Here is a 14,847-nt window from a genome sequence, read left to right on the forward strand (position 1 = left end):
AAATTACAGAAATATTTTTAGCCACACATTATATTTTCGTTTAAGAATTTTTTTCTCGAAAATGCGTAGGATTTCGGAGGAATGTGTATTGAGCAAAAATGGTTGTAATTGACTCCCGGAACCGACAATATTTTTTTCAGAATGATTTGGAACTTTTTATCTTCGCCGAAAAATTTGGGCACCTACCCCCTGTCGATTTCTCTTAAAAATTCGTTTTTCATTTTTAGTAATTTTGTTTGACATCCTACAGAAAAGTTGTCTAATACTTTTTTGTAGGTGCCCATAAGTTCTACTTTAAAGAAAAGTTTCATTGAAATATATTCACTATTGTAGGAGTTATGGCTGTTTGAAAATGGGACCATTTTTATGGGGTTTTTCTCATTTTACGGGATCAAGAAACAACTTTTTCAATATTGTTACAATTTCTACATATTCTTCACTAAAATACGCGTTGTTTGCTTTTTTAAACATTAAAATCCTTCAATCCGTTTAGAAGTTACGACGTTTTAAAGATACGCACGAAATTTCGGGTAAATCTTTCTGGTCTCAAATTTTATTTTTAGTAATGAATTTTTTTCTCGAAAGTACGTAAGATTTCGAGGGTATATATATTAACAAAAAATGATTATAATATACCCCCGCAATCGAAAATAATTTTTTTAGAACGATTAGAAAATTTTCAATTTCGCTGAAAAATTTACGCACCTACTCGAATTTATTTCTGGAAAGTGCGTAGGATTTCGCGGGTATGTCTAATCACCAAAAATGGTTGTAATTGACCCCCGCAACCGAAAATAATTTTTTCAAAACGATTTGAAATTTTTTTTTTTCGTCGAAAAATTTAGGCAGCTACCCCCTGTCGATTTCTCTAAAAAATTCGTTCTTCATGTTTAATAATTTTGTTTGACATCCTACAGAAAAGTTGTCTAATACTTTTTTGTAGGTACCCATGAGCCCTACTTCAGAAAAAAGTTTCATTGAAATATATTCAGTATTGCAAGAGTTATGGCTGTTTGAAAATTGGACCATTTTTATGAAGTTTTTCTCATTTTCCGGTGTCAAGGACCAACTTTTCGAATATTTTTGCGATTTGTACATATTCTCCATCAAAATACGCGTAGTTTGCTTTTTTAAACGTTAAAATCCTTCAATCCGTTCAGAAGTTATGATGTTTCAAAGATTCACATGAAATTTCGGGGAACCATTTCAGGCCTCAGATTACATTTTCGGTAAGGAATTTTTATCTCGATAGTGAGTAGGATTTCGGGGGTATGTCTATTCACCAAAAATGATTATAATTGACCTCTGCAACCAAAAATAATTTTTTTAGAATGATTAAAAATTTGTTTAATTTCTCCGAAAAATTTCTACCCCCTGGCGACTTTTCTTAAACATTTGTTTCCGATTTTTAATAAACACATCCATGGGCAATGTAGTAATACAATTGTTTAATACAAGATTAAACCTTATAATTAAATGTCTTTGATTACTAACTAACCATTACAAACAGTTAAATCGTTCTCGACCATAATGACCATTATCGATGACAGAAATTTAATTTTAATAATAAATTCAAAAATTTCAATGCGTCGAACAATTGTATCTATTAACAAATGCCTAATTTACAAAACACGGTCGAATGCAAATGTTATCTCGAACAGTGACCAATATGGCGACCATGATAATTGAAGGTTTCTATTAACGAAAGAAGAGTATTTCTCCGATTGGTTGTTAGAGCGTCCAAAAGAACTATGGTAGCGTCCAATTACTCGGATACCTCGATATTGTGCTTCTCCGAACCGGGTCTCGAATGAAGAGATTCTGAAGTCGTTGGCGGAATGTTGAAGTTATGAAGTCACCGGTGGAATGTTGTCGGAAAACAAGGCGCCCCGGACACGTTCGCTTCGTGGCGATTAAAGGACGAAAGCCCGAGGAACAGGCACCGAACGTCAGGTGAAATAATCGCTTCGTGACGTCGCGCGTTCGCCTCCTCCGAATGCAATTATTTAATGCAACGGAACGTTTACTTCCCCCCGTGGTGTGCACGTGCACCGCTCGTCCTCCCTTGCACCCGTTGGGTGAGTTCAGTTTAAAAATAACCAGAAGCTGTGCAGTGCGGTATGGGCTTAATTGCCGTGAAGTCGCCCGACCGTGTTGTATATGCACGACCCAGCAGGAAGAGATCGCGTTAAATATGGAGGGACCCTGGAAATTGCTAGATCAATTCCTCCAACAACGGTACTGTCGCGCCTAACGTTCCACTCAAGGCATTCAAATTACGAGGTCTCTGAACCGACTCTACAAAACTAGCGTCCATATTTATATACAGAACAATCTAAGTCATCTTTTCTCGTCACGTGGGGCCCCGATTGGAAGCAATGGCGGCTAGCAGTGGCTAAACACGGCCCTGATTCCAAGTGTCCCGTTCACTCTGCACGTCGAACGGTACAGAGTTACGCTCGATCACGGGCTCGTACGAATTCGCGACTTTTATCGACGATTCGATGACGAATTTTAGGAATTCGCGAAGATCGGGCCTCTCTGGCGATACGTACCGGTTCGCGCCCTCCATTTTCGCGCGAAGGCAAGTCACGACCCTCTAACGGTGCCCGTTTCCACGGAACCGTTTATTCCACATAAACAATCCTAATATCCATTATAAATCAGCGCAGCCTCGAATTATATTTAGACGCGGAATGGTTCGAGCGCATCGGCCGGTATATTTCACTCGAAAAGTTCCCTTTATCGCCGCCACCGTGTCTCCCCGAACCCAGAAGGTTCCCGTTGATTTATCGGTCAGCCTGTTCTCGCCCTCGATTTTCTCACATTTCGACGCGACCGGTCACGACGCCGGGTCCAACGTGAGTTTCCTTGGGGCTCGCGGGTCTTAAAAAGTTCTCCCTCGCGATCGACGGTGTCCAAAGTGGGTGGCGTGCCACTTCCCGGCCAGCTCGTCTGTTCCCAGGTTATTACGAAAACGAACGCCCGGTCATCGAACAGGAATTTATAGCGCTTTCGGAGACGCTAATTGGACGGCTGTTATGGTGGCCGGTAAGTCCCCGCTTCGAGAACCTTTGGTACTGCTCGGGAACTCGACAAATTTTTGTGAAAGTCCCGGGTAATTGAATCTGGCGTCCTTCGGTTGGAGTTTCGTGTCGGGCTTCTGCCAGATTCTTGACCTCTTCGACACTACGCTTTAATATTCGCGATGTCGAATCGAAACGAAAAATAATTGGACTGCGTATCGCGTTAAGCGCGGTTGTATCTGTTGAGATTTTATTTTCAACGAGTAACGGGAAAACTGATTAGCTGTACGAAGTATTACATTACGTTACAGAGTGATGATCAATAGGTGATCCAGCAGGTGGCGATCGATTACCTGCTCTATTTTATCGACACAAGTGAGATTTACGGTTATCTCTTGTCACAGAAACAAAATCACACCGGAAGAAAGCCTCACAAAATACTAACACACTTATAAATCTAGAGATTCGTTATACTTTACATATTACAATTAGGTTTTCTAGTAAATTAGAATTGTACTGTTTCTGAATATTTGTCAATATTTTCCTAATAAGCTCTTTTTTTATTGAAGGTTGTTCTGCAGACATCCAGGAATATGTGTACCTTTTTCATTCATTGAAATTTCCTTAATAAACAAAGTTATGTTTTTGTTACAACGAAGTACTGTTCGAATACTTTTTACACTAACTGTAATGTAATATTTAGTACTTATTCCTGTAACATCTCAACTTGAGAATGAATTTTTCTAGTTCCATAGTGGAAAATCCTGTCATCCATATGTGATAGGAAAACATTAGCAGACTATTGCTGGAAACTATCAAACGACACTGAACAGAGTCAAACGTATGCAAACTTAGTATTTTCAGCCCCATTATTTTAACAAATTCACGATTTTATAATCTGTAATTAACGAAGTAATTTCATTAATTTTAAATCTCATATTTTCGAAACCAGAGGAAATAAATAGGAAGATAAATGGAACAGTTTCGAGTTGCAGGGAAACGGAAGTCGCGCAAGAGCTGCGTTTGAAATTTCGAAATCGATGGTCCCAGGACACTCCGTCTGTTTCCTATCTTTGACAAAATCCCCCTCAATTCACGATTTTATAGTCTGTAATATAATGAAAGAATTTTATTAATTTTAAATCTCATATTTTTCAAACTAGAGTAAATAAATAGGAAGATAAACAGAACAGTTTCGAGTTGCAGGGAAACGGAAGTCACGCAAGAGGTGCGTTTGAAATTTCGAAATCGATGGTCCCAGGACACTCCTATCTTTGACAAAATCCCCCTCAATTCACGATTTTATAGTCTGTAATATAATGAAGTAGTTTCATTAATTTTAAATCTCATATTTTCCAAACCAGAGGAAATAAATAGGAAGATAAACGGTACAGTTTCGAGTTGCAGGGAAACGGAAGTCGCGCAAGAACTGCGTTTTAAATTTCAAAATCGATGGTCCCAGGACACTCCTACCTTTGACAAAATCCCCCTCAATTCACGGTTTTATAGTCTGTAGTATAATGAAGCAGTTTCATTAATTTTAAATCTCATATTTTTCAAACTAGAGTAAACAAATAGAAAGATAAACAAACAGTTTCGAGTTGCAGGGAAACGGAAGTCGCGCAAGAGCTGCGTTTGAAATTTCGAAATCGATGGTCCCAGGACACTCCTATCTTTGACAAAATCCCCCTCAATTCACGGTTTAATAGTCTTTAATATAATGAAGTAATTTCATTAATTTTAAATCTCATATTTTCCAAACCAGAGTAAATAAATAGGAAGATAAACAGAACAGTTTCGAGTTGCAGAAAAACGGAAGTCGCGCAAGAGCTGCGTTTGAAATTTCGAAATCGATGGTCCCAGGACACTCCTATCTTTGACAAAATCCCCCTCAATTCACGGTTTTATAGTCTGTAGTATAATGAAGCAGTTTCATTAATTTTAAATCTCATATTTTTCAAACTAGAGTAAACAAATAGAAAGATAAACAAACAGTTTCGAGTTGCAGGGAAACGGAAGTCGCACAAGAACTGCGTTTTAAATTTCAAAATCGATGGTCCCAGGACACTCCTATCTTTGACAAAATCCCCCTCAATTCACGGTTTTATAGTCTGTAGTATAATGAAGCAGTTTCATTAATTTTAAATCTCATATTTTTCAAACTAGAGTAAACAAATAGAAAGATAAACAAACAGTTTCGAGTTGCAGGGAAACGGAAGTCGCGCAAGAGCTGCGTTTGAAATTCCGAAATCGATGGTCCCAGGACTCTCCGTCTGTTTCCTATCTTTGACAAAATCCCCCTGTTTACAAACGTCGTTTCCTTTTCTCGTCGGGAACTGCGGAGGCCAGGCATAATATCACGGGGCACCGAAATATCTTAATAACGAGGTCTGGCTCGGTTCGACCGCGGCCCCGAGATAATAATTCACGTCGTTTCTGCGTCGGAGCCCCGGAGAGCCGGGGGTACAGTGGGACAGGAACTCTTAACGAATAAGAAAGCCCTAACAGAAAGAAAGTAGAAAGAAAAGAGGCATTCGCTTACGGTGCGCGCGGAGAATCACCTGTTCGCCGCGGTGAAAAAGCAAAAAATATGGCGGTACGCGAGGGGTCCTGCGCAGCGCGGTCTGTAATTATCGCCAGTGGCCGTGGGAATTGAATTACGAGTTAAATTCGTAACGTGCCACGGTGTCCGCGCACCGACAAAAATCAAAGTACCGCCGCACGGGCTCTCGAGCCGTTTTCACCGGTAAAAAGGTCTTCTTCTGACGGATCATCCGGCATACTTTGGTCACACGAGCTCTCCGTCCACCAGGAAGCACTTTCCTTTTATTAATGGACAAATAAAAACCGTGCTGATTGCTGTTTGGGCTTGCGTGAACTACAAACGAAACTCTCTTTTCGACGCCAATTCGAAATACTCGGTGTTTCGAAACGTTCTGGATTCGAATATTATTCGTACGTTCGTATATAGTCTCCATTAATTTCTTGTTTATAATACAAATCGAAATATATATCTGCATTACATAACACACATATGAATGAAATAGATCTTTTTAATGCATCGCTAGTCAGCCTCAAAATTAGCAACAAGTCCTACAAATGGCTGAGAAATATTCTATTGTTGAGTAATTTTGTATTTACGCGTCTGTTCTAGCTGTATAAGTTTATAAAAAGGGCATTGTTCGTTAAATTGTATTATTCAATAATACTAATAATTTGGTTTCACAACGCAATGTGAACTTTAAGAAAGTTAGTCGTTTTGATCGCTGTTAAAAGAATAATCAAAGAAATTCGTGTGATCCTTTTAATGCTAGCCAGCCTCAAAAGGAATCAGCAACGAGTCCTACGAATGGCGGAGGAACATTGTATTGTTGATCTGTTCTAGCTGTATAAGACCACTGCTCGTTAAATTGTCTTATTTAATAATATTCATAATTTAGTTCCACAACGCTAGAAAATTTATAATTTCTTTCACTACAATCCCTGTTAAGAATAACTGAAAATCGATAAGGTAGTACGCGATCTACGGTCAATATGTACGAAATAAACAGACGTGTGACATCTATTTTCTTGAGACAAATGTATATACCATGTGTGTATGTATGTATATATGTTCTAGAAGAAAAGTGTGATCCGTTGTCGAAGTGATAAAGTAATTTGTAATATATGATCTGTGAGTCATCTGAAATAAAAACCCTAATATAAAATTAGCAATCCCAATGTAAACTTTAAGAAAGTTTGTCGTTTCGATCGCTGTTAAAAGAATAATCAAAGAAATTCGCGTGATCCTTTTAATGCTAGCCAGCCTCAAAAGGAATCAGCAACGAGTCCTACGAATGGCGGAGGAACATTGTATTGTTGATCTGTTCTAGCTGTATAAGACCACTGCTCGTTAAATTGTCTTATTTAATAATATTCATAATTTAGTTCCACAACGCTAGAAAATTTATAATTTCTTTCACTACAATCCCTGTTAAGAATAACTGAAAATCGATAAGGTAGTACGCGATCTACGGTCAATATGTACGAAATAAACAGACGTGTGACATCTATTTTCTTGAGATAAATGTATATACCATGTGTGTATGTATGTATATATGTTCTAGAAGAAAAGTGTGATCCGTTGTCGAAGTGATAAAGTAATTTGTAATATATGATCTGTGAGTCATCTGAAATAAAAACCCTAATATAAAATTAGCAATCCCAATGTAAACTTTAAGAAAGTTTGTCGTTTCGATCGCAGTTAAAAAAATAATCAAAGAAATTCGCGTGCTCTAACAAACTTGAGTCCAGTATCGCGTTCAAGTATTTTAAGATTGGAACGATCCGACAATTATCCTGATCCGCAGGCATAAAAATCCGGTTGGCCAGGTAACAATGGCCCCGAATGCCGCAGCTTTCATTCAAACATTTCTGTTCAAGGTTCGCACGAGGTCCGCGATTGTGGGCCCCCGATAAAGGAAGGCTCGCTCGTGTTACTGGCTCCATCATCCTGTGTGCCGTAATGCGATGGCGTCGACTCGAAAAACGAGCAACGAGCTGGGCCCCCGCTCGAGAAGCGATCTTCCACCCCACGGGGTATTATTTACGCGACTTCGTCTTCCTCCATTCTTCTCGGCGGCCGTAGGAGATGATTCATTCAGTGGTTTCGAGTCGACGTGGCAGGTTCGAAGACCTCGAACAACCGCAACTCGACTCGTTAATCCGTGAACAATGAAAGATTTCGTAGGGCGTCCGCGTCGACCTCGGTCGAGTGCCACTCGGTGCCTCTTTTCACTTTCGACTTTGCCGCTGGGACACCTCCGACCCTACCGAAGGGTTACAAGTTCCTCGTCCCGACCGCTGATCTTTACGTTACCCCTGAAATTGATTCCCCATCCGGCTACCTTTCCCTTCACGTTCTTATTTTTACCGGCATTTCACTCCCTTCGATGCTATTATTTATTTATTCGCAGGAAACATCCTTGTTAAAACACAGAAATTTAAGTACTACACTCATATAATTGTTTTATGAGGGAAGGACATGAATTGTCTCGACTTCGGTTTAAAGTGTACTTTTGCAGAACGATAGTATGTAAAATATTAGATGTAGATATTCGATACTTTTTAAAGTATAAATGATTAAATTGGAACAATTGTAAGTTCTCTAAGTCTCGTGAATTATTTGTAAGTGTCGTTATTTTGGTCTCTAAAATTCTCGAATTTTTGACATATAAATACCGAGCACCCTGCATATCCAGCGTAAGTGTCTAAATAAAATAAAGTGTTTCAATTACCTATACAATAACAACCTTCAGTATCGTACGAAAAGAAGTAATATACAAGAAAAAACGAAAATGTTATCGCTAATAATTTATATATTTAACCCCTATTACCATGTCCAACAAACTAAGATCTGCTTTTTGTTCAATATCCAGTTCCCATTACAACAAAATTATAATAATATCGACTTAATTTTCAAAGTTAATAATACTTGCAAAAATTGCCTAAGATTTGAAGAAAGGTCGTTCGGATGGATTCGAGTCTTTTCGTTGCTTTTAAGCTTTCCATTGCTATCCTTCAATTGCAAAGAAATGTCCGTAACGTGATTTTGCAATGCTCACCAGCTTCGAAAGTTTCGAACGGCGGTGTATATGGCTGAACCGGTGAAAAGATTCGTATATTAAGAACGGCAGGACGCTTCCCTGTCACCGAAATTAACGATGGTTCCTTTACGGAGATTTTGATAACCATTTGTATCCGTCTAGCAATTGTGTAACGTGTTCTACTCCAGGCGAGGCAGGATAAAGGTAGTCCATCACCATGACCATTTTAGGTAGGAACAAATTAATTTATTTCGCCGTTCGTGGTTGCGTGGGCGGTCGACTCCGATCCCTGGTGTCTCGTCATGCCAATCAGTAGCGCAAACAGAAGTTAAATTTAAAATGAGCCAGCGACTCGTACGAAATGCGAGGAATGCTCGCAGGCTTCGCGACACTGTAAATATATTAAGAGCCGTTCGTCGCTACTTCTATAAAAGAAAAGGGTGTCACGACGCGAGCGTCGCTCTTAAAAGACACGCTAATCAAGCGAAAATGGCGTCTTGAAAAATACGCTGGCCAAATATGAACCGTCAACTACCCGCGATGGATAAATAATTTTCAAACCGATCGGCGAAAATAGAATTTCGACGGTCTTTTTCGAGCTGAATCACTTTCTTATATTACATTTTTACAGTTTTAAAGCGTTTCTTAAATAAAAAAGACTTACATTATAGCTCAAAATACTAACGTGTGATAAATAATTCGTATACGAGAAAGAGTGTGCAAATAAAGATTACACTGTGCATCAAGAGAAGAAAATAAATTTTGACCGTAGGGAAACTATTATTGTAATATTTTTAACGCTAAGAAATTATTTATACTCTATATAGATCTATATTTCGCAGTTTTATATCTCCATCGGAGAGCAAATAAGAATAAAAAATATTTTAAATGTACCTATCATCACTTAAACTGTGCCTATTTAAATCAGAATGAAATCTCAATAATTTTTAATCAACGTGCGCGTGAATTATCGGTAAATTAACATGTTTTCATTTAAGTAAAGCATTCCTTCCAATTTGTGTTCGGTTAATTAAAGGCTGAGCCCCAAAATATTAAACTCGTTAAGGCACGATTAGCGTGATACCCGACGACTGTAACAACGAAGTGATACAATATCGATTCAACGTTGGCGCGCGAGATGAAAAAAAAAAAGAAACAATCACGAACAAATGCTGACCGCTCGTAAAATTAATAAGCGCAATGAACGTTAACGAGGACCATAAATATGGCCTCCGCGGCTTGCTTATCCGTCGATTAGCATAATCACCCCCGATACCCTTAGACCATCGTTTAAAAATATTATGATGAATCGTTGTGCATGTCCACTTTATAACAGGCTCGACAGAACCTATAGCGCACTCAAAAGTTTGCCACTCTAATCAAACATGGGAACTTCTTCAACAATATCTTAATTATCGATTGTGTTTCATTAAACGATAATAAACGATAATAAATTTGATTTCTTATAAATTGTTTGGACCAAGACACTTTCATTGGAATATCTACAATTTCATAAAAGAAGTTAAAAATATCCCGACGAAAGTGCAATCGATTCGTAGTAATTTACACGCGATACGTTGCTCGTGGAACAAAAAAATTAACATTAACGAGGGCGTTTTCTTTATTACGCGCGTAAATAATACGGCGTTCATTTTTCATTGCAACAATCGCGATTAAAAATGTGCTTAATTAGAACGGTGCAACAGCCAGATGCGTGGAAAAATTCATTAGTCATCGTTGTATCTTTTTCTACACATGCAATTGTTAATAACAACGCGATATCTGCTAGCACCGCAGTAGTAAGATCGTTCGTCGACGAGGCTTTTTAATTAATTATTAGCGAGAAATCACTTTCCACATGCGATACGGGCGCGTCGCGATTATTGGCCCGAGATATCTCTGCGTGGTAAGGAATAACCATGTAATCAGTATCCAATTAGAGACCAACGCTTCGACCCATCCTCGACTTCCCTAATTACACGCCGAGATTTCGTCTATCTTAACGTATCCATTATACTCCCACCGACGCTCGATTTTGCTCTCGTATTAACGTAATAATTACTCTGCGGATATTGTGTGGGAGCACCAAGTTGACGAGACGCTTCCGACATAATTGTTTACATCGATTTTCCTACAAACAATCACTTTCGCGACGCGTTTTCGAAATATCTCTGAAATTATCTGAAAAGCAATTTATTTTTCGACGAAAAATATTCACTTTGCAATTTTACAGTTCAGGATGGAGGCAACAAATTTCATTTGAATTAAACAAACCTTATATTTGTCAATTCTTTTTAATCTTTAAAATTTAATAACTTTAATATAGCGTAGGAGCGGTTAATTACGACGATGGCGGACAACTTTGGCTCTAACGAGGTCGGTTCTACATATTTTATAATCCCAACAAGAGCAAACTGCACAATGCGAGCCGCGGGGTCGCCTAATTGAATCGGAGAAAAGAAAAACAAGCGTGGCTAACCGACCGCCGCTAACTAGCCTTATTAAATCTAGAAGGGCACAATTAACGGAAAAGTTCCTCGAGAACGCGTGGCTTCGAGACGGTCCTCCGGACTCCGTCGTCCTTATTATTTATCAACCCTTCAGAAAAAGGGCCGCGACGCTCGTTAAAACGTTTTTCGCGGGCGGCGTTCGCAATTTGTTGAAGACCCACTTCGGGTATACCTGTTCGCCGCACGCGAAATTCCAAGAAAGGGGCCTAAAGTACCCATTCTCCTTCTCTATCCTCCCCTCCCCCAGTCCGTCGTCTCTATCCCAGTCTCTCGTGTTTTGCGTAATCAGGTCCCTCGGTCCTCTCTTTTCCTCGTCGTTTCCGTTCTTTCCTGACCCCCTTCTTCGCGGTCCCTTTTCGCCGCTCCGCCCGCAAGGCCCAACGGACGATAAATTCGAGCCAGAGCCAGCACAATGCGTGAAACCAGACTTAACGAGCGGGAAAAAGGCGACTTTACGATTTTTCGGAAAGGGTCCGGACTCTTCGCGTTACACGGGCCCTTTAATGGCGACATAATGTAAGGCCACTTCGGTTTAGCCCTCGAAAGGGCCCCGAAGGATAAATCAATTCGAATACCAGCGCTCTCTCCAACAACGAAACCATCCTTCTCACGGAATTTTACACTTTACTACGCTTATTTCATTTTTATCGTCTAAACTGGACTCTACATTTACTTCATTTTGGTAAATGATGCCCTTTTTTCTGTAAAAATTTCTATTACATGGTCTGAGAATCGTTTCCTCCACTTTGGGCCCCAAAAACTATTATACATATATAGGGTCTTTCCAGGTAAAATGCTCAAACTTTCCTCCTTCGATTTCGAATTAATTTATGCAAATCTTGTGGGAATTTTGGGGATGCAAATGAGCAAAACACATTTAATTAGCACGAGGCTTTGTTACAGACAAAAGACACAAGGTTACGAAAAAAGTAAGCCAGAATAACTCTAGGAAGAAACAAATTGCGCTGTATTTCTAACAAATCTTTATGCAAATTTGTATTTTTAGGATTAATGAAATGGAAGCTTCGTAAAGCGTTGTCTCAACCCCCGAAATATAACGATTCTAAATATAGTATTATATAAATACATTCAAAGCTTCGTAGAGGGTCAACCCCTAAATATAATGATTCTAAATATAGTATTTCCTATATTTTCCCTTACATTTCGTAAATTAGATAATAAAAAAAAATTTGTATTTCAATTTTGAGCATTTAACGTTGGAAGAGACTCGGTGGAAGTAAAGTGACTCACTTGTTTGAGGTCTAGAACTATGGTTATGTACTCGTAGTGTTCTCCTCTGGCTAGCGTGGGACTCTGCCACCACCTGCCAGGATTCGTGTCCAAGATGTTGCTAATGTTATGCCTTTTGCCAGGATCGGGACTCCTTGCGTCACAAACCGCGCATCTTGATGACTCGGAGGGTTTGCAAAATGTCTCCGGTCCCTCCTCGCCGCAAGTCGCGTTCGCGTAAACGTCTGCCTTCGCGGCGACGTTGAAAGTCGACGGAAAGAGGCCGCTGTTCTTTAAGTTTTTGCTCGCGCCATATTGTCCGGACGGCCCTGGAATCAAAAGAATTCATTCTAATTCCTAGCGACAACCAAAAAGTCAAGCTTCTCTAAGGAAACACTCAAATGCAAATATTCGATAATTTAGTAGAGTTGCTATTTCGTATATGGTTATCGTATATGGACAAATATCCTAGAATACATAGAACCGTTATACACACTAATCAATCGCAGTATAGCAAACATTGTGGTATTCCTAATGTTAATGTGTTGGAATATGGAAATTCGAGTATGGAGCTAACCGCGACATCTGTTATCATACAATAAATATTGTATTGGTGCTAACTAGGCTTTATAAAATTGCTGTGCACGTTGTCGACTTCTCTGTACAGTCTTGTGAAAAATTCGATATTTTGTTTTTGGCTTAAATAATAGTTTGAAGCCTTAAAATCATTATGCGGAAGGTCCCAGTGTCGGAACAATGTTTTTGCTGAAAATTTAGAGCCTCAAACAATGACGTATATCTGCTTATATCTGCGTATATCAAACTTTAAATGCATTTTCCTCGGAACTATGTTATACAAAACGGTGTACAGAATTACTCCAGTTCCAATTAATCAATTGCTTTGAAAATTTACAGTTATCTTCACTATTATATTTATTAAGCATTGACGATCCATGTTTTTAAAAATTGTCTAATAATTCTGCAAAATATTAGTAATAAAAACTCGATTTTTGATAAAATTCGATTTTAGGTTTCAAATATCTGCCATATTGTTCATTTTTATACAAATTGAAATGTCTCATCGTCAATACTAAGGATTTTTATCATAGTTAATGGAATATTTCATTCCATTTTACCATAATCCTGCACACCAGTTAGGCATCAAAAAATGAAGTGGCTCGGGAACATGGCGCTGTGTAGGCTTAATTATAAATATTTTTTAAACATTGCTAAGGGTTTTTTTCAATATTTGTTATACCTAAATACAATACAAAGTCTCAGGATAATTGACTACTTACTTTTTCTTCATTGTAGCTTAAAAAATTGCCTTGTTTTCCATACCGCTAGAGTTACCTAACCCCTTAAAGCGAACACGTCTTTCTTTGTACATAAAATGTTGTTGAATATCTATTTGCTAAATAAATACGACAGAGTTTCGACCTAAGTATGCATTTAATTAATGTAGTTTTACAAAACGAAAATGCTGTTCTTGTTTTCTGCTAATCAAGCTTGAGGCTTGGACAAAATAAAGACGCTCAGGGGGTGCAATAAACGAGTGTCCTCCTCAGGTAGTACTGACCTTTGCAAGGGACTGCATGGATACAAATTAAAAATACATGCATGCAATGTTTATTCTCGACAGTTGTGAATATACAATTGTGATCTTGTCAATTATTTCACCAAACAACACAATGACTTAAAAAAGCTTCCCTCTACTATGCGCTAATTTAACTATAAATTCATCGACCAGAAAAGTTGTTAAGGGGTAAGACCACTGTGAAAACCTAAAATAAAGCGTTTCTTTCCGATTTTTTTTTGGATGGATGGCAAAGTAAGAGGATAATAATATTCAAGAATGTTATTAACCATGTTGTTAAGTGTTTAAAAAAAAATATTCATTCAAAAAATAATGCAAAATGACAACGATGGAGCCATTCTCGCGAAGCGTGTAAATTTTCTCTTAATCTACATGAGTATAGCTAGAGAAATACGGTGGAGGATCTTCGATAAATTAATTTTAACATTATTTATATACAAACGATTCTCCCATTTTTTGTACAAAATTGAAATTTTACTTCAATTGCGCACCAATCACACAAAAATTAATGTTTCAGAAGTCTCCTGCGTATTTCTCTAGCTACACTCATGTAGACTAAGAGAAAACTGTTTGTTTTGAAGGTTGATCGACCCCGAATCGTAATCCTCTCGACGAAAGGAAAAAAAAAACAAAGCTAAATTGCTCCAGCGCCGGTGCAAATACCTCGAAACGTTTTCGCGAGTTTCGTCCCGTTCGTCGGAAACGATCAGGGTCAATACACCCGAGCACCGCCCGGAGTGGTGGCAAACATAAAATTTCACGAGAAGCGTATATCGAAGGCTCACGCAACGAACGGCCCCGGAGATTTATCTGGTAATTTCCTTCGAGTACGTACATCGACAGGTTTTGACAGAGCTCAGCACGAAACCAGTCGTCCGGGAGCGAGCAAGTTGCCGCGG

The 14,847-nt window shown here is 38.7% G+C and overlaps 1 protein-coding gene across 1 annotated transcript in view; it reads right to left on the reverse strand.

The window, feature by feature from the left end:
• Positions 1-12,872, reverse strand: part of LOC143348260 (laminin subunit alpha-1-like) — a 218,853-nt gene extending 205,981 nt beyond the window's left edge. Inside the window, exons 1-2 of the mRNA XM_076778275.1 lie at positions 12,848-12,872; positions 12,373-12,680 (exon numbers count right to left, since the gene is read on the reverse strand). Of these exons, the coding sequence (XP_076634390.1) occupies positions 12,373-12,680; positions 12,848-12,872 (333 nt within the window). The remainder of the gene's footprint in view (positions 1-12,372; positions 12,681-12,847) is intronic.
• Between the last annotated feature and the right edge of the window lie 1,975 nt (positions 12,873-14,847).

Source organism: Colletes latitarsis, chromosome 11 (assembly GCF_051014445.1).
Source record: "Colletes latitarsis isolate SP2378_abdomen chromosome 11, iyColLati1, whole genome shotgun sequence".
Taxonomy (NCBI): domain Eukaryota; kingdom Metazoa; phylum Arthropoda; class Insecta; order Hymenoptera; family Colletidae; genus Colletes; species Colletes latitarsis.